The 25,039-nt window shown below is 38.3% G+C and overlaps 1 protein-coding gene across 7 annotated transcripts in view; it reads left to right on the top strand.

The window, feature by feature from the left end:
• Window positions 1-25,039, top strand: part of ESRP2 (epithelial splicing regulatory protein 2) — a 60,554-nt gene that overhangs the window by 32,573 nt on the left and 2,942 nt on the right. For 4 of the 7 annotated variants that reach the window (XM_013941042.2, XM_013941044.2, XM_013941043.2 and 1 more), the window contains 12 exons: window positions 829-942; window positions 2,269-2,383; window positions 3,104-3,202; window positions 3,332-3,386; window positions 4,752-4,862; window positions 6,374-6,506; window positions 6,899-6,941; window positions 7,450-7,751; window positions 9,790-10,011; window positions 11,317-11,515; window positions 12,717-12,912; window positions 13,944-14,121. In XM_013941042.2, coding sequence (XP_013796496.1) covers window positions 829-942; window positions 2,269-2,383; window positions 3,104-3,202; window positions 3,332-3,386; window positions 4,752-4,862; window positions 6,374-6,506; window positions 6,899-6,941; window positions 7,450-7,751; window positions 9,790-10,011; window positions 11,317-11,515; window positions 12,717-12,912; window positions 13,944-14,121 — 1,767 coding nt within the window. Of the gene's footprint in view, window positions 1-828; window positions 943-2,268; window positions 2,384-3,103; window positions 3,203-3,331; window positions 3,387-4,751; window positions 4,863-6,373; window positions 6,507-6,898; window positions 6,942-7,449; window positions 7,752-9,789; window positions 10,012-11,316; window positions 11,516-12,716; window positions 12,913-13,943; window positions 14,122-23,148; window positions 23,261-25,039 lie in introns of all 7 variants that reach the window. The other 3 variants (XM_067302626.1, XM_013941045.2, XM_067302624.1) reach the window with 3 other exon arrangements.

Below are 25,039 nucleotides of genomic sequence, written 5' to 3'. Positions count from 1 at the left end.
GATACATGTACTTTAATGCTTTAGTTAACTATTACGAGCAGGGAAGTTAATATTGGTATGGGCTAATATAAAGACTGGAAACTGTTGTATAAGGGTGGAAAATAAAATTGAACCAGACAGATGGAGCCTGCTGCCCTTTTCCCCTTGAGAATTAACTTATTGGGGGTTATCCATCCTTCAGGTAGGGAATAATTTTGTTTTAGCATGTGTTCATAATACCGTGTCTCTGCCAAGAACTTTCATTGACTTGACTTAAACTTGATTATAATATCACTTTTGAAGGTGTCAGACCACAATTTCTTTGGCTTTTCTTAGCACAGCTTTTTTAAACATTAATAAATCCTCATGGGTAGCTTTTTTTACGTTTTTGAAGTTCAAAATGAAAAGAAAAAAAGGGTGTAACTGAAGTCAAAGGTAGGATAGCTGAAGAAAGGCTATTGCAAAAATAGTATTGTAATTGATCTTGAAAGGCTTTTTACTCTTTAAGATGTTGCACAGCATTTTTTATAATTAGGAGGAGTTCAGATTTTGAACCTTATCGTTATAATAACACCAGCTTTCAAAGAACTCCAAATTCTGCCATATTGTCCTAATTGTGCTTTTCACCAGATTGTTGGTGTTCTTATTTCCTATTCTGCAAATGCATATTGTTTCTTTGCCTGTGTTTATCAGGAGCTCACATCTGTTCTCCATTGTGATTTTTCAAAAGCTAATACAAAGTGTTGACTTTTTTATCTTCTAATTTTTTTTTTTAATAAATAATAACCACTCATTTAATGGCATTACCTGTATCAGTGAGTAAAATGAAATTTATGATTTTATTTTCAGTTTAGTCAGCTGGTATCCAGTGATTTGAAAGTACTTGGAAGGAGCTCTTACACACTCTGCAGCGATGGCCAGTTACTCATTCGACAAGTCCTCCACCCAGAAACATCTAAGAAGGTATGAGATCAGACCTGATGCAGAAGGACAGTACTGTTTTTAAGGCCATCAAAGGAAATAGTTTACGTGAGTTTGAGGTGAATAACGCAACCCAACCTTGGGAGGTATGGTGTTCCAAGAATACTTATGGTGACCCGCTCCCTGTCGCATGGTGAGTAGCAGAGAAGTAGAGCTAGACGTTACTCTTGGAAGTCAGCTACAGTCTTTAAGACCTCACAGATGAGCATAAAGAAGAGGAAAATAAAGAAAGACGAGATAGAGAAAGGAACAATTCAAGTTGTTTCAATCCTATGTCATAGGAAGAGGGAAGAAAGGCAAGGGTACAGTTCCAGCCTCACAGGCAGGTACTGTTTTGTTTAGGCTTGAGTTAAACCATTGGTTCTGTGCAGAGCCATGGATTCCAACCAAGATCAGAAATTAATGGGAGTCAATATCCTATAGAGAGTACACGCAGGCAGTGACTTGCCCTGGAGAATGGCAAGGTTCCCCATCTGCATTTACTCAGCACGAGGCTGAATAGCTGTAACCCTACAGCTTATTTGCTACTCCAACACGAAGCAGCAGTTTCTGCTCCAAACTCCTGTGGGGGTGCAGAGCAGGCTGTCTTGCACAGGGATGAGAATCTTGCCGGTGTGCAGGGTGATGGTTCTTGAGCAAGCCTGTCTGCAGCAACCCCACAGGAATGGGAGATGCTGACATACAAAGAGTTGCCTGATCAGTAATATTTTTTCTCTATATAAGGGCATTGGTCCATGCTGAGTTTCTACAAATATTCATTTGGCATTTGTGTTATATTATTATTTATTCCTTGAAAAGAATAAGCCAATGACTGTGTGAAGGGCTGTCAAAAACATTTGTTTAATAATGTTGTATAAATGAAGTTCTTATCCAATATGGAACAGTAATGAATGAATATGTCTTTAAGTTGCTGAAAGATGTTTGTACACTGAAACAATATTTATTTTAAACTTTGTTGTGATGTTTTGGTACAGTACTGCTTTTTAGTGTAGACACAAAAGAGAAAATAGAGTGTCCTAAATAGGAATATTTATACAACAGCAAAACCTAGGGGTTTTTTTTCCTTTTTAAGCTGTCTCTAGCTGTTTTGCACAGGTCTGCCTTTCAAAAGATGCTTAGCTTTGCTCTTCTAATTCTGAAAAACTATGGGATTTGAACTGTGTTACAAAGGAACTGAACTGCTTGATCGTAGACAAACTGATGACATGCAACTACGTGATTCTTGAGACTGCCTTGTTCAGTGCAAAGATCCTAAACAGAGTTTAGAGGAATGGTGTGTACAAAACAAACTTTTTGCCTTCCTTGTAGAACTTCCTGCTGTCAGACTGCTTTTATTCCTTTTATGATCTTCGCAAAGAATTTCACACATGCTATCCTAGTTCAGCCGCCGTGAAAGACCAGACTATCAAGACTATGGCAGAATGTATCCTTTTGCTGCACTTTTTACACTAGAATCAATTATGCTTATTTAGGATTTATCTTTATGATCACTATAGGTTTTATACTCCTAAGCTAAGATGTGAGTTTTAAAATCTTGCTCATAAAATTGAAGGAACTTTCACTTAAGGATATAAGTGTGTTGTTATGGGTTCTGCTTGTAATATTTTTTCAATTTTCGGTCCAATAATGAGATCTAAACCATATTTGGTAATTCCATTGAAAAAAAGGCTTAGCTCTCAGTGGGCCTTTTCAGGACCAGATGGGCTTCTACTGTTAGCAGATAGTAATAGTTCTCTGTCTGATCCTGGCTGAAATGAGCTGAAAACAAAAACTAGCACCCCCCCCCCCCCCCAATCTAAATCTTAGGAGGAGTGCTGTGGCCCCACTGAATGTGGTTAAAGTTCAGCTATGTTTGAAGTGATGGAATCTTATTCCACCTTATTCCTCTTCCCCCTCCCCCCCCCTTTTTTTTTTTGAACTGTTAACACTGAAATGATGTAAGCTGTCAATAGTTTTCAGACTGTTGACTGTTAAAGTGAATATTAACCAGTTTATGAGCAGAGTAACAAATGCCTAATGGTCACGTGTCCCAGCTAGGACCAATACAGTTTGGTTACCAATTCTGTGTCAGTAACAGGAAAGCCTTACGACTTGTTTACAAGAGATTGTGCAAGTCTGTTATTTTCTATAATCACCTGTTTAGATCTAGGCTTAGGGACAGATGAAACAGAGGAGGACTTTGGCGTGTGGCAAGTGAAAACCATGGTGGCTATCATTTTCAGCATGCTGTCTGAAAGCTGCAGTAAGTGACCTGTTTATACAGAATGCTGAAATCTCCCTCCCCACCTCATACAAATTGGCAGTGGTACTGTCATTCCTACTTAAGTAATCTCTGACCCTGATTATATTTAAACTTCCTGTCTTGTTGCAGATCACATATTTACTGAGCCTGAAACTGTGAAATACAAGTATGAAACAGGTCCTTGGTAAGTGCCGTTGTCACAGCTGTTTACAACCAAAGATGAGCCTTGTCCGCAGCAAGGAAAGCGTATTGATATTTCCCCATTGTCATTGTGAAAGTAGGTTGTTTCCTGAAAGCAATAACAGTGTACTCAGTAATACAGTAAAGACAGACTGCAGCTGGTATTTTGAATGCTGTACTTTAGTCCTTCTCTTTAAAGGCACTGTGCGTAAAATGCTCTTTGTTCACTGGCTTCTGTTTTGAATGGCAGCAAAGCTGACTTATCTTACCCAATGGTGAAGAAATATTTGTGAACTTTCCCTAAGTTGATAGGGGTAATGGCTAGTGCACCCTATGTGGAACTGAACTTTTGAAGAGATGTCTAATATGTTGTATTGCAGACTGTCTTACAAGACTAGCTAGGCCAAAGAGGAAAAAAGAAATTGTTTCAAGAGACTGCTTGAGGGATAGACTGCTTGTCTAACAAAAGTGGATCCCTCGTGCTTTCGTGAAAGCACTGAGGACTGCCCAGCATTGATGTAAAGTGTTCATTGTCTAGTCAAAATGCACTTGGACATCCTTTTATACCAATTTCTGGGTTTCTGCTTTAGTCAAATGATAAACTGGAAGCTATTGATTATCAAACAAGTTCTTTATCCCATTGTAGGAGTTCTTTCTGTCCTGTTTCTTCAGAATGCTCATTAAAATGAGGATGCCTCTGTGTCATAAGAGCTTGAGAAGTTCTGATTTTTACAGATCTCCTTGCTGAGAACTTGAGCTTTCTATGCAGACAGAAACTACTCCTCCAGGAAAATAGGTCCTTTATCCATTGCAAAGATGAGCGCAGCTTTTCTGTTTTTTGTGCTAATCTGAAGTTGACTTTGGGTTAGGGGAGAGGAGAAACAGAGTATTTCTCTGTTTTCAAAGAAATTTCAGTAACTGGTTGAATTCTTCATCTTAAACACAAGTGATCTATACTTCTATTTAGGATTGCAATGTAACCATCTATGTGGATTGTTAAATCTACATTTTTTCCAAATAAAATTAATCTAATCCATTACTACTTTGCCATGAGAGAAAGTTCTTTAAACAAAGAACTGCAAAGTGGTGACAACATAGTGCATCTTGCGCATTGTGTATATAAGGGTATTACCCCAGTCATTTTCTCTTTCTGTACTGAAATGAGTAGCAGAATTTGCTTTGTTAATCTACTCAAATGGGTTCTGTAGTATAATTGTGTTTCATCAAAATAAAGTTAAACTGCGGATAGTAGCAACAGCAGATATACTCCTGATTTACATATTTAATAAGTGGTAAAGTGAAATTTATTAAGATAATGGAAAACCTGGATTAAAGGTTACTTTAGCTTCTTTTTTTCCTCTCTGTGCAGTAGTAAATCTGAAACAGTGGACAGTGAGACAGTAATACGTGCCAGAGGTTTGCCATGGCAGTCTTCAGACCAAGATATTGCCCGTTTTTTCAAAGGACTCAACATTGCCAAGTAAGAGAATCAGAATTTTTCTCACTGTATAACTTTGTCTTTAACATCAAGTATTTTAGAAATCTGTTTGAAAAAACACCCACCGCAAACCATTACACTCCTCCCTTCTACTCTTTTCTCCCTCTTCTCCCCCTGCCACCGCGTGGTCATGATAACTGAGCAGGTTTGCCAGCCTTAGCTGTGCAACAATGAATTTAGAACCAAGACTCTTAGGCTTTTAGCTGTGCAAGTTTTAACTCCTGTGTAATTTATAGAGATGCAATGGCCTTGTTTTATAGAAAGGTCATGCTGACGATAACAGTTAGACAGGGATGTGCTGTGGAAAGACAATTAAAACTTTCAGACTATTGTCTGTCACATATTACCTTTCTAAAGCTGTGCATGCAAAATATTTTACTATTTAGACTTTGCTCTATTGTATGTATAGTCATGATTTACAACAGCATCAAAACTTATCAAAATGCTTTTGTTTTATAAAGCCTGAACTATTACATGTGTTTCAGATTTAGCTTATTTTCCTTCAAATGTCTAACCTGCCCGTGCAAGAAAAAGATTTTTGCCCTATTTCTTTTGCATGTTATTTCTAGGATGCTAATGTTGCATTTCAGGACAACAACACAACTGTCAGTTCTTAGAACCCTGAATGGAAAGTTCCACAGAAAAGTCCATTTTTTATCTTGGAGGTAGTAGATGATGATTTACAGATGAAAAAAATGGGGAGGGGGGGTGGTTCAGAAGCCTATTCTAGATCCTTTTTTTAATGTGTGTTTCTTTTGGGTTATCCTTTCTGTAGTAATGCTGTTCCCCATCTCTAAGACTTAAAAGACAATTAAATGTTTCTTGAAACGTATGAAGAAGCAAGGAGATTTTTCTTTTGAAGACCAACATATATTCATTTCTTGCTAATACAGGGAGAAACTCCTAGTGCATTAGTCAAGACAGCATCCAAGACATAATAGAAGCTTTAATCTTGCACTGACACTTTAGTATTCTGCTATAGCTCCTACACAGGCTAGACTCAGAATCCTCCAAGTGTTGTTGTTCTTGTGGAAGAAACTTTCATATGAATCGTGTGTGTGTGTGTGTGTGTGGTCTGAAGTAGCATACCTGTCGCTTGAGATATAATCGAGATACTCAATGCTGAGTAGGTATGGTTCTTTATTTAGGGCTATGAGGAAATTCAAATCTGACTCCCTGAGATGAAAGGAGGGGTTACAAACTTGCATCTGAGATCCAAAAGTTAGCTCCTTGCCACCCAAAAAAGGAAATTGGAATCAATGTGCATTAATTATGGTACATAACAGTAAAAGATTTTACTTTGTTAATCTACTCAAAAGGATTCTGTAGTATAATTGTGTTGCATCAAAATAAAGTTAAACTGCAGGTAGTAGTAATTTTTTTTCAATTAGAAACTCCTTGTTTTCTCTGTTGTGCTAATGGGAAATTATTGGATTGGTCCATTAGACGCATTAAAGATTCAAACTCGCATTTTTCTTTGGCTTACCTTCCAGAGGTGGTGTGGCCCTTTGTCTGAATGCTCAAGGAAGAAGAAATGGGGAGGCATTAGTTCGGTTTGTAAATTCTGAACAGAGAGACCTGGCTTTGGAAAGACATAAGCACCACATGGGTAGCAGATACATTGAGGTAAAAAAGCAGTTACTTGAAACAAATCTTTGGAGAGCAACTTGACTATATTAGTGTACAGTTTTAAATGAGAACAAACTGTACTCCTATGTTGCTTAAAATAAGCAAAGTATAATTCTGCCATGTGCAGAAGTGTTTTATGAAGCCTGGGCATCTGACACTCATTGGAAACAGTGAGAACTGAATCTCTCCCCTTACTGGATGCATGGGGATTTTTTGTTTGGTTGGTTTTTGTTTTTGAAAATCCCATCCTAATTTAAGCCTTATGTCTTAGCTTCATTACGCAGTAAATCTGAGTATCTGCGAAACAACTAATATATTTAAAGTTATCTGGAAAATGTTACTTTATAGTTGAACGTTGTGATTTTCATGTGTGCATTTTTGTCTTCAAGGTTTACAAAGCAACTGGGGAAGAATTCTTAAAAATTGCAGGAGGTAAGTGATGCTGGTGTTCAGTGTAGTTACTCAAGTTCATAGGAGTGTGTTCCAGTTCTGCTTTCTCTTGGCTGAGGACACAAATGGATAATGAAGTGGCTTTTCCTGTTTTGCCCTCAAAGATGATACTTGACTCTGTCATGTTCTGGTCCCAGGCAGTTGATTGGAGCTGTGAGCCTTTGGGCTGTGATGCTCACAGGCTGGGCTTGCTGTTTGAGAGGAAGATGAGCTTTTGCAGTGAAAGCATCTGTGTACCTTGTATAAGCTCACACTAACTATGCTTCTCCCAATTTCATTAAAGTAGGAAAAACTTTAAGGGTGAGGAGGCTTATTTTTATAAGACGCTTTAGAATAGATTACTGCGGGTTAGTAGTGTCTCAGGTTTTCTGTAGGTTTGTTGGTTACTGCTTTTACCTCCTGTATCGTTCCTTAATGCATCATTGCTTCTGAGTCCTGCGGAACTGGCTGCCCAGCACCAAATGACCATCTGTTGTTATCTTTTTGCCAGGCACCTCCAATGAAGTGGCCCAGTTCTTATCTAAGGAGAATCAAGTTATCATCCGGATGAGAGGTCTTCCTTTCACTGCTACGCAGGAGGACGTCTTGGGGTTCCTGGGGCCGGAGTGCCCAGTCACAGGAGGAAAAGAGGGACTTCTCTTTGTCAAGTACCCAGATGGGAGGCCCACAGGAGATGCATTTGTGTTGTTTTCCTGTGAAGAATATGCACAGAATGCACTTAAAAAGCACAAAGAAATACTTGGAAAACGTTACATTGAACTCTTCAGAAGCACAGCAGCAGAAGTCCAACAGGTTGTAACTATTGGCTGTGAGACTCAAAACTTAGCAGTTACAGATTTCTTCCAATACTTGCATACGCATATATCTTGTAGACAGCCATGGAAGTCTTTTATATTAAAGATGTCAGGTACTAGAAAGGGCAATATGGGCTTGTTGATTGGCATGGAAAATTATGCAGCGTTGTTTTTTTACTGGCAGTTTTTTTATAACATCCCCCAGATCATGAAGTAAAAATCATTGCATAATTTTTTTCCACATCTTAAAGGTTGACTGAAATCTCAAAAATAATTCTAAACGTGTGCTAGATTGCTAGTATTGTAGTAAGGCTTCTTGAAAATCTGAAGTATTGTCTTAAAACTCTGTTGCCCATGCATAGAATTTCTAACATGAAATCCAAATCTGAATGCATTGAAAGGGCTTTTCTTATAACTGTTTTGTTGGGCACTGAGGATTATAAGAAAGTGTCTGATTTTTGATGAAAGGAAGTGAAATCTTTGTTTTCCTAAGAAAATATATTTCACTTTTTTTCTTCCTATCCTTCACCAGTTTCTATTATCACGTTCTCAAACTATTAAAACACCATTTTATTTTGGCACCAGCAACTCAAGCTTTGGAAAACATCACAGATTAAGTTTTTCTGCCTGACATGGAATATTTCTAGACTGATAATGCCAAAGGGAACCATTATGAGATTTGATCCGGCTTTAACACAAGCAGTGGCTGTAAAACCTAATACAATTACTGTTTCAACCTATGTGAAATGAGAAGTCTTTTCCAATGAAGTGATGGGGCAAGGGGAAGAATACCTACACTTGCAGATCTGTCATTTACCTGTAATACTGTGATATGGAGATTAGAACAGTCAAGAATCTGATACATATATTATGAAGCCTAAGTAAATGGCACTGGTGAGTTGTTTTTTTTTTGTTGTTGTCTTTTTTTTTTTTCCTCCCACTCAGAGGATGAGGCTAAGTCCTCTAAGGACCAAGCACTCATGTCACAGTGACCAAGTTTTTACTCTTGTTTTTGTTAAGGAGCTCTGGATAAGACTTGATTCGTATTTCATAAATATGTCATTACTTCTTTCTCTGGGACAAGTGTCTAAGGTGACACCTGAATATTTTGCTGCTTGAGCAAGAGCTGATTTGGGGGGAATTACAGGCTGCTTGTTTGAGTAATTATGAGAGGTCAAGCCAGCTCTCAGCTACTTAGTTGTTAATATAAAGGAATTGCAATATTTCATACAATAACCAACTGAAGAAAACTTCTGGCTTGAAACGTGCAACATATAAATTCTTGAAAAAAGGCTTCTACTGAGACAACCTCTCTAGGTTGAATCGTTGACAAAATTAAAACTTTGTAATCTCTTTTTTTTGGTACCTCTTTCAATGGAGAGTGTTTCTTTATTTCTGACAATCACTGTAAAATATATTTTTCAGCAGTAGGCCCCAATAGTAAGTTGTGCTCCTTTAGTCACTTGGGAGTGAGTGAAGAGGAAATAAAATGTGGAAATCAAGGTCTCCTGTAGTTCTTACCCTTGTACTCAGGAACCCAGTACTTGGAGATGACAGCCCTGGTAAAATGAGTGGGTTTTTTCTATTTCTTTTTTCTTTCTTTTTAAATTTATCAATCTTAAAAGGGCTTTATGAAGGAATTAGAGTTAGGGTTTTTTCCTTATTTGTTACTTAAAGCATCTTTTTTAGTTGACTGTTTTTAATTTGCCCCAATTTAAGTAAGAACTGTAAGTTACAACACTGGTTTATCAGCACAACTGTTGTTTTCAGCAGTTCCATTTCGGGATGTGCTAAAATGAACTATAATTAATTAATTAAATTAAATTTTTCAGACTGAGTCTGAAACTGTAAAATGCCCAACAAACAATCCCCAATTATTCTGTTTAAGAAAGTTATTCTTATCTTATATTTGAAATGGATTTATTTAAATGCATGAAATAGTATTGTGAAGATTTGATTTCTGTGCTCAGCCAGATGATTTGTAAGCCTTTATCAGTGTGGGTCTTTTTTTTTTTCTTTTTTTCTTTTGCCAACAGGTGCTTAATCGATACATGTCAACACCTCTTATTCCCACCCTCCCAACTCCCATCATTCCTGTCATACCCCCACCGTATACCATTGCCACGGGTAGCGCACGTGACTGTGTCCGGCTCAGAGGTCTTCCTTACACTGCTGGTATTGATGACATCCTGGAATTTATGGGAGATGCCACGGGTGATATCAAGCCCCATGGAGTTCACATGGTCCTTAATCAACAGGTAACAGCACTTTGCAAGGGAGAGCTAACAGAGGATGAGAGGTCAGGCTGGCTTCCCTGTTCTTGGCTGTGCTTTGGACCTTCTGTAACCCTGAGAAAATGTTATCTTCATCCGTCTTTTCCTTCCCTTCCTCCCTTTCTCCCTCCCTTTCACATATACATTTGCTTTTCTCTTTGTGTCTGCATGTGAGGTATTGGGGAGGATGAAGCTTGTGGCCTGTTCTTTTACAGATGCCTGTCCTAGCGGCTGCATTAAACGGTTCGTCATGTTTCAGTCCAGTGCTGGAAATGCACAGGATGGAAGCGTCTTCCATTATATAGGTTGCCATATCTGCTCAGTCAGCTTCAGGATTTGTGCTCGATGGTAGCCATGCTGTTTGAGTGGCATTTGTGAAACATAGCTTTTCTTTTTTGATTGGAGACTTCTCAGGATTTAAAGGGAGTTGATAATTAAAAAGTATGCTTTGGATATATTTTAATGTTATAATTATGGGGATATTTTTTCCTTGTTGTCTTCCATTAAAAACAAAGTCTACTGGACACACAAATATTGAGGTATTATCCTTAAAGAAAATGGATGAGAAAGATCTTCTGTTCTGCTTTTGTTGTTAAGAAGGAAGCTTTTTGATATTTTATAGCTAAAGTGATTCCTGTCAGGCTGCAGAAAATGAGACCTCAGAAATCAATTTCTGTTGTAGCTATGGCCTGTCTGAAGCTTTATACTGTTGTTTTTCTATCTAAAGAGTAAAGAAAAGACAAAGCCAGACTTTTCCCAGAACTTCACAGCAAAAGGATAAGGGGCAATGTTCATAGTTGCAGCAGAGGAAATTCAATCAGATATAAAAGGAAAAAAAAAATCACAATGATAAATGAGTTAAGCACCAGAACAGGTTGCCCAGAGGGGCTGTGAAATCTTCATCCTTGGAGATGCTCAAAAATTCAGATGGATAAGGCCATAAGTGGCCTGATCTGACTTTGAAATTAGCCCTGCTTTGAACAGGGGGTGGATTAGAGACCTTCAAAGTTTGTTTTTATACTAAATTATTCTGTGTTTCCCTCTGCAGAAGAGCAAGTAGTTTTGTGTTAACCAGGTGCTGTCTGCTTGAGTCTTGTGTCTCTGCTTCTGAGATATATATATATATATAAAAATCATTGAATAATTATGATTCATTGGTTGAATTATTAGTCATTCATACCAGATGGGAAAGAACAATACAGACTTTCACTAGACATTTCATTTTGACACCTATGCTTCTCACGTTTTGGATGTTTTAATAACAGATTGACTTATGACTGATTTTTCTAGGGACGACCATCAGGTGATGCTTTTATCCAAATGAAATCTGCTGACAAAGCCTTTATGGTGGCTCAAAAATGTCACAAAAAAATGATGAAGGACCGTTATGTGGAAGTATTCCAGTGTTCAGGAGAGGAGATGAACTTTGTTTTAATGGGTGGCACTTTAAATCGTAGTGGCTTATCCCCACCGCCATGTAAGTTACCATGTAAGTCTGCAATTGTTCTGCTCTCTGCTGCTAAAGGCTGATATGTGGTAGGTGCTGAAGCTTTGTGGCCTTTCACCTTTTGACTTGGGTTTTGCCATGATCAGTAATCATCCGTCTGTATACATGCTGAGATTGGAATTGTTCCCTTGGGGCAATAATGGGACTGATTTGAGGCGTTTTTATTATATTTTCGGTGGTGAGTAGAGGGCAGCAAGGCCTTGCCAGTGAAATTGTTGCACACTTTGCTTTTGATGGGTGTACTGTTCTTCTGAGCTCTGCAGTAGACTTGCCTGTAGTGAAACCTACTTGGAATTAGAGGGTTTTTTAAAAGGGGGAAAAATTCTGTACTCCAGCTGTCGATGAGTGCTCTTGCTATCTTGCCTTTGAGCATTGAGAAGGTACTCTTTGGGCTTATTTTTGAAGGAAAACACCCACTGAGGTGATGTGCTAATGGACCATAGAACGGTGAAGTTGGATGGCTTTTTTTTATTAAGAATGTGAAAAAAACTATTATGGAACTAGAATGGAACTTTATTGTACCATTCTAATCAATGCAACTACCAAATTACAAAGCAGATACCAATGTGTATTTGCAAAATAGTAAAAAGCTGCCAAATATAGTACTTAAAAACCGTTTGACTGCACACCAAGCTTAATGTTCATATGGAAATCAGGTATTTGTGCATGAAAATGCATCAGACTAGTGTTTCCCCCCCACCTCATTTGTAATATCCTAAGAATACCTTTTGCAGCTGCAGGAGACTTGTATATGAAGACTCATGGCCAGCAGTTGCAGATGCCCGTGTGTAGCTAACACTACGGTACTTTTGTCCCACAGAGTACAACTTCTGTTAGAAAGAACAATGGGTGTGTTGGTGTGCACGCCTGCTTTCTCTATGCACATGGCTTAATGCTTTCTTCAAATAACTCTGCAGTTCCCTACTTTCCATTTACATATGGACAAGGCTGCTCACCTCTAGGGCTTGCGAACTCCTAGGAATTGCTCACTTCAAATGCTCAGTAGTCATTCATGGTGATGCAGCAGGGGTCTCCAGGAGAGAGGCTAGAGAGCAGTCTTTGCACAAGTGTTCAGTAATCATGCCCACATGGTATTAATCACATTGGAATGAATAATTCCTTTCTTATAGCAGAGATCTCCATTCTGATTTTAGTTGTTGTTGTTTTCCGGTTTGTTTTTTAGGTCTTTCTCCACCAGCTTATGCTGCTTTCCAAACAGCAGCAGCTGTGATCCCAGCAGAAGCAGCGCTTTACCAGCCCCAAGCCCTCTTGCCAGCCACCAGGACTCCCCAGGCCACAGCTGCTGCTCCTCCAGCTGTTACCTACTACCCAGCTCAGGCTGCTCAGCTTTATATGAATTACACGGCTTACTATCCCAGGTATCCCCTGGACTTAGCTGCCTCTCTTGCCATCACAAGTGTGGTCACTTGTGATTACTTCTTAAATTTGTACTTCTGATCCAAGTAATCCAGAGAATTTGTTGACATTAATCAGCAAAGACAGTAGCTATTTTAACCGCGTCTTTGTGGCCTTGTAAGAAAGTTCAGCTTTCTTGTAGCTTTTTTTTTTTTTTTTTTTTTTTTTGCTTTTTTAGCTTTGTCTCATGACAAAGGTGGTCTAATGTTTAACAGTGTTTTTGACATTTGGCAAATGTCATTGATAAGGTTACATTTCTTGGCCTGTGTCAATACATCCCTCTACCCTGATCCCGTAGTTATTGAAAGACTCTTCATAGGTGTGCACCAAGTTAGATTTCCCATATCAGGGCAGTCAAAAAAACCACTTTAACACATGTAAGCAAAGCAGAGGATCTCCACTTCTCCCCTTTTCACTGATGGTGTCAACATGACTCACCAAAGTCTGATGGTTGGATCCACAGGGAAAATTGGTTGTTCATTTTGTAATTCCTAGGCTTGCAACACTTACTAGCCTGAGCATCTGGTAAATTGCTAGGCCGGCCTTGACCTGAGATGCTACTTTGCTCGCTGTCTTGTGGTTAAGAAGCCTGCAATTTGGGCCCTTGCCTGCCTTTCATACTATGATTGTTTTTTTTCCTTCTTTGTGGTTTTATTAAATATCTTAGGAGCTGCAGATGACCTATTCTAGCTTTCTCCTCTTCCAGTGGAAACAAGTACCAATTTTTACCTCTTCAGCTACAATTGTTACCTATTTTCCTCTCTATCCCCCCTCTAAAATCAAATTATCAAGTGGTGAAGGGAGAAATGAAGAAAGTTCCCAAAGCAGTCCACACCAGGGCTGCTCGTTTTCTTGGTTTCTGTGGACTTTTTTTCTGTGGGTTTTTTTTTTTTTTGGGGGGGGGGTGTTAAATTTTTTGTTTCATCTTTGCATGCTCTAAGTACTAAACCATGTATTGGCTTTCCTAACAATTTTGCCCCTCTTTTTCTTTCAGCCCTCCGGTATCCCCTACCACAGTGGGGTATATTGCAGCTCCTCCAGGAGCTGTAGCGGCTGCTGCCACTGCCACCCACACTCCAATTCTGCCCCAGCCTGGAGCTTTAGTCCGTATGCAGGGCTTGCCATATAACACAGGAATGAAGGAGATTCTCAGTTTCTTCCAGGGATACCAGGTTAGTGTGCAGTCTCTCTCCTTATAATGTATTTGGACCTCTGAGTAGTGATCATTGGGTTTCAGGCTGAGCAAGTATGTGCTTTTGGAGAATGCTGAACAAGAATGCAAGCTGCGTGTTCTTTATTTAATTGGCAGACAGCCAATGTGTAGTATAAAATTTGCTTTATTTATTGTATAATAAACATATTCTAATTTAAAAGCAATAATCTAGGGTTCAGATGCAAGACTTAAGTGTTGAAGACTGCTGAGAGCAAATTTCTAGTACAAAAGGCTCTTTCTGTGACCTGGCTGTGGTGACTTGCATTGCAAAAGGAGATGGAGAGAGACACCTATGTCAGACACTCATGCAAGACCTAATTATTTTGATTACAGGCAGGAACATTTTACATTAAAACTGCATTATATGGCAATCTAAAGGAAAACTATTCTCCAGCCCAGGTTGTACTGATAGCAAATGTAACTTCAGCTGGTATCTAATGACCCAGTACTCTATCAATGGGCAAATGCATACAAATTTATCTTGAGGAAAATATGAAAAAGGTGTCATGTACAAACTTTTTTTTTCAGCAGCATATATTTGAATATGTGAAATGGGGATCTTTCCATGTATTTTGCCTTTTCTCTCAAAGGATATGATATCCATATTTTGTCATCAGATATTTGCTAAAAAGGGAAAATAATTGAATATGTGGTGAGTATTTAGCATCTGTGGATAACAGCACTCATACAAATATGAAATATGTCCTTTTGGTCGTACTCAAGCCCTGACCTAGAATTCTTTTGGTGGATCTCAAACCACTGTTCAAGTGATACGTGTGAAAAGAAGATAATTTCTACATGAGTTTGTCCTTCAAAATTCTGTAAGTTGAGTAGCAGTCATATTGCAGGCTTTTATTCTTAAAGGCTGAGATGCAAATGATGTGTTTTAATGGGTAGCAGCAGTTAACACACAACTTTTTGGCATAATATATTTTCCTTTTTTATTATTTATTTTTTTATTTAAAGGACAGTGGGTTTTATTTTGTAAAGCCAGATGTCTGCTACGTAAATGAGTGCAGACCAAGAACAGATGCTTAACTATATATATTCAGCATTTTGAATATTCGGCAGATATTGTGCTGTACCTGTTGTGACTTCTCTTAAAATGCTAAATCTGTGTTGGAAAATAATTTCACATGTTTGTTTTTTCAGTGTAAAAAATTTGAAAATCAGCTTATAAAAAGTGTGATGAATTTTACAATCAGATTAAAAACATACTAAACTTAATGAGTTTTTATTTTATTTTATTTTTTTCCCCTTCAGCAGAATATTTTCAGAGTTCAAACCAAATTCAGTTGTGTGTGGACTTTTTCTGTTTTTTTTTCCCTGCAGACATACAATAGCAATCATTCATCTGTTGCTTAGCCATTGATATCTTACCTTTTTTTTTCAACTTACTGGGGGTTTTGGTGGATGGATGGTGGTTGTATTAGAGCATTGGTGGGGAAAGCCTATTTTCTAGATTGAAATTCAGATAGAAGTGCAAGTATGCCATTGAAAAATGCAACCTGTCCCTGTCTGTGCATGGAAAGGGTCAGTGACTTTTAACTTGTAGGAGCTCTGTCATCTACTAAATCTTCAATTTAGTGAAACTGGACTTTGGTCTTGGTGCTGAATTTGCCCTTTTCCTCGTTTCTGCATTTGGAAAGTAACTTACAGTGTTTGTATTGCATAATCCAATGTTTCCAATTAATAAAAATTTTGCTGTAAGGTGAAAACTATATTCTTCTGCTGCAACCTCCTGTCATCATCAATTACTGTTATTAAATTGGTCACCTCTTTGATTTCTTTAGAAGATGTTGTCCAAATGAGATCGGGTTCAATATCTTATAAAGGAGCCAAGGAATTATTTTGAATTGTTCTTGGATCCCGCATGTGGTAATGCTAGTTTTATACTCACTCATTCCTTTAGGGGAAAAAGAGGTGGTGACTTACTGTTCTGGGACAATATTGTGTCTCTAGAAGAATAACTAATCTTTTTTTTTTCCTTTTTCCCCCTCCCCCTTCCTCTCTCCTCACATCACTTTTTTCACTTTCTGCTGCTACCCAAGGATGTATTGCACGATGCTTCTGGTTGTTTATAAAGTGAGCCCTTATTAATCATTAGTGGTTTGGGCATGGTTTTGATCTCTGTATAACTAATTGATGTTGGTATTCAATGGGCTTGGGAACCAGATCTGAGATGCTGAGATTGAAGGGTGATTTTTGTCTTCATGTGTCCTCATCTGAAAGGAATAAGTTTTAAGTTTTAGTTCTTGCTTTATTCTCTTCTGTTTCCTTCCTTCAGTCTTCGTGGGCTCCATATATTGCATGTAAGCACATGTTGCTACTTAAGTGAAAGCATCTTTCATACCAGACCTGCCTCTTAAGAGACAGACTTTGCTTATCATCAGCTTCAGCAAGCTGGTCTCAACATCAGTACATGCTTCTAATAGTAAATAATGTAAAATTCTGCAGATCAGCATTTTAACTTATTTTATCAGCACTAGCCTCTTGTTTAGTGGTCCAGCAGCTTGATTTCTTCTTCTAGCTCTGCTTTCTTGAATTTATTACTGCAAATTCCCTCAAGTTTGCATGTGTTTAATGAATCTTACGATTCAAACAGGACAACAGGGTGACGGTGGTTGCTCTGACAGGGCTTAAAATACCAGCTGCTCAGCATGGGCTGGTCTTTGGGTGGTGGTTTTAGGTGAAGTCGTTTGTGCATATCAGAACAAAACTTTCTGAAAAGAAAGTATCTTTGCTTAAAATACTGGCTAAATCCTCTATGTATTTTTCTCTTAGCCACTAACTGAATCAATGAGGAATACTTTTGGTCTCCAAAAGATGACTTAACTTTTTTATGCTTCTCATAAGCATACAGATGTATTGCTACCATTGATGGAGCTGGTATTCCGACAAGGACTGTTAGGTTTATTTACAAATAAATGCGAGTTCACTGTGCCTGTGGTCTTAGCTGACCAAAAGCTAATTCACAACTGTTTTATTAGCTAGGATTTGGCATGCATTTAGTAGTAGTTGCCCAGTTTCTGGGAGGCTGGCACGAATGGAAAGCAAACTCATGTCCGCCTGTAAAAGACCATGCGGACTAGTTCTTAGAAAGCAGACTTGCCATTTCATTAGCTTGCGTATTAGTCTAGTAGTATGTTTCATTCAGAAGTAGTCATACATTAAACTAGAAGAAGTCTAAGGTTTAAGGGATCATGGTCACCATCTGAGATTTACTTAAAGCCCACTGAATTTGCTGAAAAAGGCTAGGATGGAAACTTAGTGACTCTTTTGTATATGTGTTTTTATGTAGGGCAAGCGTAAAATGAATTAATAACCTTTAAACCTGTTCTGGGCTTAGGTGCCTTTTATCTGCAGCTAAAAAGAGCTTTTGCAGTATATTAATCCTCCGAGTCTTCAGAGGCGCAGAATTCAAGGCTTATTGTTTGGGTTGTTGTGTTTAAAACAGTAATGAGGAGGTGGAGGGAAATGGATGGCTAAATTCCAAGGGCATTAACAGCCTCTCTCTCTTTCTATTTTATATCAGGACAGCAGGCTTCATTGTTGCTGACTTTTTAGGGATTAGGTTTTTTTTCTCCAAAATGCATGCTTGAACAAAGAAGTATTCTCTGCTTCCTTTGGGTTCCTTTTGAAATCTGATGCTTCATAGTCTGAGAGGGATACCCCATCGTCTGCCTGCCAGTTCTAGGCACAGCGCCTCTGACTGGGGAAGGGGACGGAGAGAAGATACGGCAGAGGGAGAATACCCAGTTACTGTGGTATTCAAAGTCAGTAGGCAATATGGATAGAATATGCCCACCCCCATGCCCCGGGATACAGCATGCTGTTTGTTTTGCTGTGTTCCTAAATCTAGCTCCATCTGGAAGTGCTGCATGTATGGGCAGAGCATCTACAGTAATGGGATTAGTAAATGAGTGATTATTGTTTCTGTCAGACGCCGCCATGCTTGAAGTAACACACTTAAGCGGCAACACCTCTGAGCTGTGGTTTTGTGAATGACGAGGCAATGCAAGCTTCATTTTCTGTTCCACAAAACACTAGCGTGGTTGCCATTGCTTGTATCAGCATTCAAAAAGTATAATTGATATACTTTAGTGGCAAAGCTTTTTAAAGATATTTCTGCCTACCCTTGTGCTAAGGGTTACAATCACCTGAGTTTAGCTTATGCAATTGTTTGTGGGCCTGGATGACCAAAGCCCTGAGAACAAAAGTGAGGAATAGTGTACTGTACTTCAAGCCAGAAGGAAATAGGTGCAAGCAGAAATGTTTCATGTTTTCTGCAACAGCAAAGCTAGTCATCATCAAATTGGACTTTATATTCCAGGCTTATTTTATCTGGATTTCTTCCAAAGTCCCGGAGAGCTGGCTTTCTTCCCTTGGGAGCTGTTCTGTGATAAGAGTTTAGCATCTTAGGGGAGCCTGATGACAGATTATCAATAGCTAGGCTAGAATTGCAGCTGCAGTCCTGCAGTGGCCATTTTGCCCTTGCAGTTTGCTTTCTCTTTTCAGGTGAGAACTATTTTTGCATTTCGCTTTCTCTTGTTTTTTCCGCACTTCAATTGGGGCTTGTCTAAATAGACTTCATATACTAATTAAATTATATTGTTTCTGAGAGATGGACTTTTTCCCTTGAATCCCTTTGCATGTGCCGTTTTCGGCTGCAGCATTTTTGTGTACACAGTAGGAGTTGCAAAAATGAAATAAACATCAGTGTCTGGCTGGTTAGTGACCTGGTGAAATCTGTGCACAGCCTGTGAGGGTACAAGGACAGGCCTGTGTTCCTCTTAAGGTAGCAGGTATTTCTGAAAGCAATAAAACAATCTGAAGAAAAAGCACTCATGCAATGGCAGTCGTAAGGAGTGAGAGAGATATACCACCTCTTTATTACCCAGTGTGTCTCTGGTTTCCTATCACCTTAAAAAGCTTTGCACTGCAGTCAGCAGAGCAGATAGCCTTTCTGGGAGGTGCTACCATACTGGAGGTAACCGTTGGTCAGAAATGATTGCTTCTTTTAGGAGAGAGGAGTCAGTGTTGTTATTCTTTAATATACACGAGTTGATATATAACATTTCAAATGTTAAACTAATACCTTAGAAAGGTAGCTAAGCTTGTAAGGTAAACAGCTGGCGCTGTGAAGAAGCAGCGAGTCCTTCAGAAAACATAGTTTTTCTTTAGTCTTGTCACTGACAAGTCTGACTGTCTGTCAATGATAGTCTTGTCGCTGACTGTTTTAAGCTATAAAAGTTCCCACTTCCACTGCAAGAGAAAGAGTGTGGGGAACAGGAAAGTGTAAAAAATGTATTTGAATTTGGATTATATGATTCTGTAATGTATAGCAGGAAAAATAAATACAGACATCTTTGTTTTATGAGACTTGAGAGAGAATTTGCCATCTTTTCTGACTGAAAGAGAATTGCTGGATTTAAGATTGGTTGTGTGCATGTGTGTGTACATGTGTACATGAATATAGGTATAAAAGTTTAGAGCTTTGCAGGTTAAAGTTAGAAGGCTGGAAAATATGCCACAGAAGAATGCTTCCTAGAATCTGTAAATTCTCTTCATTCGGTTAAATGAAACTATTATGAAGTTTACTGCTTTTACAAACCATGTCCCTGAAGGGATTTTACCACACAGATGTTCTCATGGTTTTCCAGTAAATCCTGAAAGCAGTGATCTATTCTGATGTTACTACCAGAGTGACAAAAAACTTTGTTGCCAGTGAATCTGAATGACAATAATAGCCATTTTTTAAACAAAAATTAAAAAGCCTGTCAGTACTTGCAGAAATGCTTGTGTAGCTTTCCAGTCCAAACGGATTTTGTTCTTCAGGATCATCTTCAGCATTCAGTATCATCTCTTTCTTCCCATCAGCTGCATTTTTTTTTTTTCTGTGTATATGCATCTTCTTTGTTTGCCATCTTGCAGCCTACAGTAGAACTAATTATTGCCCCAGATTTAGTCACCACTTGCAAAAGATCTATTTTGCTTCCTTCTCCTACGTTAGGTTCTAAATGCAGACCTTATCCCATACCTAGTTCCTGTCTTTCTTGGTCCTTGATCACTGGAAAAGGTCAGTATATAGCACAAGAGGGTGCGCTCACAGTGGTACCTTGATGACCTTAACACCTGAGGTTGAATTTTCCAATGGAGCTCTTAAATTAACAGTGGTATTCTGTGTGCTCTTCCTTACAAGATTAAGCTAGACTTCTTGGTGGCTGCTTCAAGGGGCAAAGAGAAATTGCTTTATTGTCTGAACTTGTTCTTGCATTTTCCTTCGGTCATTCTAGGAAATAGGTCTCTCCTCTTCATCTTCTATGAGCATGTCAGAGTATCCAATCTAATAGGATGAGATGATGGAAAATTTCAGCAGAAATGTATTTCATAGATAACTAATGGCAGGGCAAGTAACCAGCAAGACCTGCTGCAGCATTGTTCCAGTAGACCTCTATATTTTAATGCCCTAGTTGACATACTGAGAGTAAGTGGGAGCCACTGTGTGAGAAAGAGTTGTGAGCTCAGAGCTCTCAGACGAGAGAAGGCAGCAGGTCTGAGGAAAGAGGCTGAGTCTCAATTCAGAAATGCAAGGAAAGTGGGAATGAGATGATAAGGAGATAAGAAGGTAGTGGAGGCAGTAACACTGAGGTCTCTCTTTAATTTTATTTATTTAAAATTAAATGGGAATTACTGCAGTACATAGTAACTTCTTACCAGCCACCTGAGTGTGTTAGAATGGATATTGAAGGGCCGAACTTTATGTGGTATTTTCAAATAATTTATACAAGGAAATAAGTAACAAAAATCTAGCTAGGTGAACTTGCAACTGGTCATATGGGGGAGTTAAATCAGTAGGTGGTGTTTTTTCAAATCTAAACGGAAGCAGAATTAGGCCCACTGCGTTGCAGGCAAAGATAGCAGAGCTGTATTCCATTTTGAGCAATGGGAGTACAGTTTCATCCTTGGTTTTACACTGTCTGTTCTGTGGTAGATTAGCCTGGGTGGCTTGGTGTTTTTGTTTTGTTCTTAGGGGTTTTTGAAATGCACACAGAATCTGAAATATTTGTGATGATGAATTTCCTCAGGCAAGTTAGAATAGTTTCCATTTCCTTCACAGGGAGTAATGTTTCCCCTATTTTATTATTTCCTAGCTTGGTTTGCAATACTACTTTTTGAAATCTGTAAATTTGAAGAATTTGTTATTCTACAACTTCTGTTTTAATTTTATGAAGTCTTTCACCTATCTTTCTTGTGATTAGAAGTTGCTTCTATCAGTAGGTATTCTGAGGGTTTTTTTTTTTTTTTTTTTTCATAGGCCTAAGCTTCAACCACTTTGACAATTCTGTGCTGGATAACTTTCCCACTTTCACATTTTCCTTGTGGCTTATGTGTTTCAGGTGTAACATTTTTAAACATTGTCCCTCACTAAAGGCTATATGGCTTTACCTACTGTACATCTACTGATAATCTAAAGTATGTACTATCTTGAGACATTCCTTCCAAAGAGTAAACTTACATTTTGTAGATTTGTTTCAAGGGCAGGTCTGGGAACTGATAATTCTACTATTTGCACGGTCTGGTTGCCCTGGCAGAGACTATCTAGAAAACACTTCTTGTATTTGTCTTTTACTTAATGGCATGGGTCTAGATGTGAAGGTGGCTAGAATTCAGTAGTAAAAATTCTAGGGGGTTCTTTTCTTTTATGTTTTCTGGGCTCTTGGTTTTTGTTTTTTGTGGAAGGTGTATAATGTGATGGTTTGGGGTTTTTTTTTTTTTTTTTAACTTTACTTTGGATAGATACAATGTCCTGTGTTCCCAAATATAATGTCTTTCTCTCCCTAAGCTGGCAGGAGACTTTTTTTTGTATCATAGGAATATCAAAAGAAGGCAGCATAGTATGTGTATCTTGTGTGCATTTGGCAATCCTCTAAAATGTTAGTGCAAGAAAGCCATTGTGGGGAAGACAGAAAACTCTTCCTCTTGCCACTGAAAGGATGTAGTATAACTTGAGTTATGCTAAACATTTTGCTTTCTGGATTACAGAAACCACTTCAGCAGTCTCTATAGTATGTGCAAGAAGGCTCATGCAATTTTGGAGAGATTGTGAGATACAGAATGTTTCATTCTCCCCAAGATCTACTTTCTGACTATAGATTTCATGTTTGTACCAGGCATTCCAGGAGTAGGCCCTCTGGATTGCGTGATTACTGTTCAGATTCAGAATCGCAAATATTTCTTAGATCTGATCCACATGTGGTTTTTTTTTTTAATTGGTGTGACTATACTGTATAGTCACTATACATTTATTTGAAATATTCTGCTACTACTAATCTAGGAGAATGCAGTTATACTGTGTAGTTTATTCTTTTTTTCCCTATATGGAAATAAGCTATACTAGTCTAAATGCTTTCACCCCAGGACATTGTATTTCTTTAACTGCACTGGTATAGTGTATGTAATGCAAGTATTATATGCAGCTGAAGTGTTTATCACTCTGCCTCTGCGAAGCTGCAGTTTATTTCCATGACCGCATGCAAGATCTGAGTGAGATCTGTATGCTTCTGCTAATCCCCCACTTCAGTATGCACATGCTGGAAGATGCTCAGCTGTCCCAGTGAGAGTCATTACTGGAAGCCTGGTTAGGCAGACTTCAGAGTTTTGTTACCTGACGCTGCTGCCTCATGAGTATAAGGAAAAAAGGAGTACTTGGTGGTCTAAATTGTTTCCCTGCCTTATTAAGGAGTAATTCAAATATACAGTTCAGAATATTCCCCATGCGCTTTACTTTAAATCCATTTCTACAAATGGTAATTCAGTTGATGTATTTCATATCTTGCATAAAAGTAGTGTCTGTCAAATTCACTGTCTCCTGCCAGTTATTATGGCTGATGCTCTTAATTATGGTTGCAAATGATCTGTGTGGCTTGCTGTACCAGAACTGTTCCTCTCTTGCTGATTATCATGTATCGCACTTGTACTGTAGTATGCACCTGATGACTACAATGGCCTTATTCAGCTGAGCGATCAAGCAAGGAGTGTGTTACAAGCACCGAAAGAGTGGGTCTGTTTGTAACTCTTTGTAACTTCTGAAGAAGGTAAGATGCGTCTGGCAGAACCTGGTTCTCCAGTGGTGAATGGGAAGGGAAAGAAGGGCTTGGTGATATGGAGATTTTATTTCCCCCCCTTTCTTAGCTTGTGTTGGGATCCTTGCTTTAATCTTTCTGCTTTTGTCCTATTAAAAAATCAACTAACCTAAGGAAACAGGCTGCTTGTGATCTGTAGTTGATGTGATAGCAATGGTGGAAGTAGTGTGATTGCCTGGTTTTGTGCAGAGTGTATACAACTTCCATAAGGATTTATTAGTATCTGTTTTTGTGTGAAGTTCCCAGTCCAGTAACTTTTAATGTAGCGTAGAAGATGGATTTGTCTTGATATGGCTACAGTACATGCACACAAATGCATGTGCAAAAACTCCCAAACCCTTGGCTTTCTCACTCCTGTATTATACAGCTACCTAGAGATTAATTTCTCTGTTTCTTGATCTCACTCAGTGTGAACTATTAAATTCTTCTTTAGGAGGTTTCTTTGGCATGGTGGCTTTTTAATGCAACTGGCTAAACTTGCTAATGGTAAATTTGCTTGCTTTCCAAGCATTTTTTAGCACTAATGAATGATTCTTAAAGAAATTTCATTGTAACCCAGATGGAGTTTACGACTTCCAAATACTATTGTATTCCCTTCAAAATGCTACTGATTAGTTACTCAGTTCCTCATGATTATCATTATTTATTTATTTATTAGAGAAAATATAGTAACTTGAAAATGACTGAGTTAATGGCAATTACATTAGAATAGCTTTTCTTCTATCAAGTCTTCTTCTATCAAGTCTTCTTCTATCAAGTCTTCTTCTATCAAGTCTTCTTCTATCAAGTCTTCTTCTATCAAGTCTTCTTCTATCAAGTCTTCTTCTATCAAGTCTTCTTCTATCAAGTCTTCTTCTATCAAGTCTTCTTCTATCAAGTCTTCTTCTATCAAGTCTTCTTCTATCAAGTCTTCTTCTATCAAGTCTTCTTCTATCAAGTCTTCTTCTATCAAGTCTTCTTCTATCAAGTCTTCTTCTATCAAGTCTTCTTCTATCAAGTCTTCTTCTATCAAGTCTTCTTCTATCAAGTCTTCTTCTATCAAGTCTTCTTCTATCAAGTCTTCTTCTATCAAGTCTTCTTCTATCAAGTCTTCTTCTATCAAGTCTTCTTCTATCAAGTCTTCTTCTATCAAGTCTTCTTCTATCAAGTCTTCTTCTATCAAGGCACAGTATTTGATTGCCATTTTTTGTACTAAAACTAATAGATCTGCTAGGGAGCAAATCGAGTCTGCTCTGGTGCAGAAAAGAATACCCTTTATTACTCTGAGCATGTCCACACACTTAGGCAAACTTGGACAATATGTTTGGCTCCCTTGTTTCACCCAGATCATCTGGAAAACCAGGTCAGCAATAGGCTCCTACTACATATGAGATGGAAGCAGTCTTTGACTAGAAAATGATACATGGAGTAGCTCACCCTAAACTCTAAGCAGTCCAAAATACTATCATACAAATGCCACTCTCTCAAGAACAAACTATCCAGAAAGATCTGTACTGATTTGAATCTAATCCTATTAAAAATATATATACAAATACATAAAATCTATTTCTATCTATAAATCTATATAAATAAAACTATAACAATAGTGTGCATAGTGTGTCTTAAAATGAAACTGAAAAGTTTTATTTAACCCTTTTAATTCTGTTGCCTGCAGAATGGGTAGACTTGTCTACTAACTTTCTATACAACTCTCTCTTACAGAATGGAATTCCAGATCCTGACTTTGGAGTT

This window comes from Apteryx mantelli, chromosome 10, assembly GCF_036417845.1.
Source record: "Apteryx mantelli isolate bAptMan1 chromosome 10, bAptMan1.hap1, whole genome shotgun sequence".
Classification (NCBI taxonomy): Eukaryota; Metazoa; Chordata; class Aves; order Apterygiformes; family Apterygidae; genus Apteryx; species Apteryx mantelli.
The sequence above is the reverse complement of the archived record's forward strand: the minus strand, read 5'-3'. Positions and strand labels throughout refer to the sequence as shown.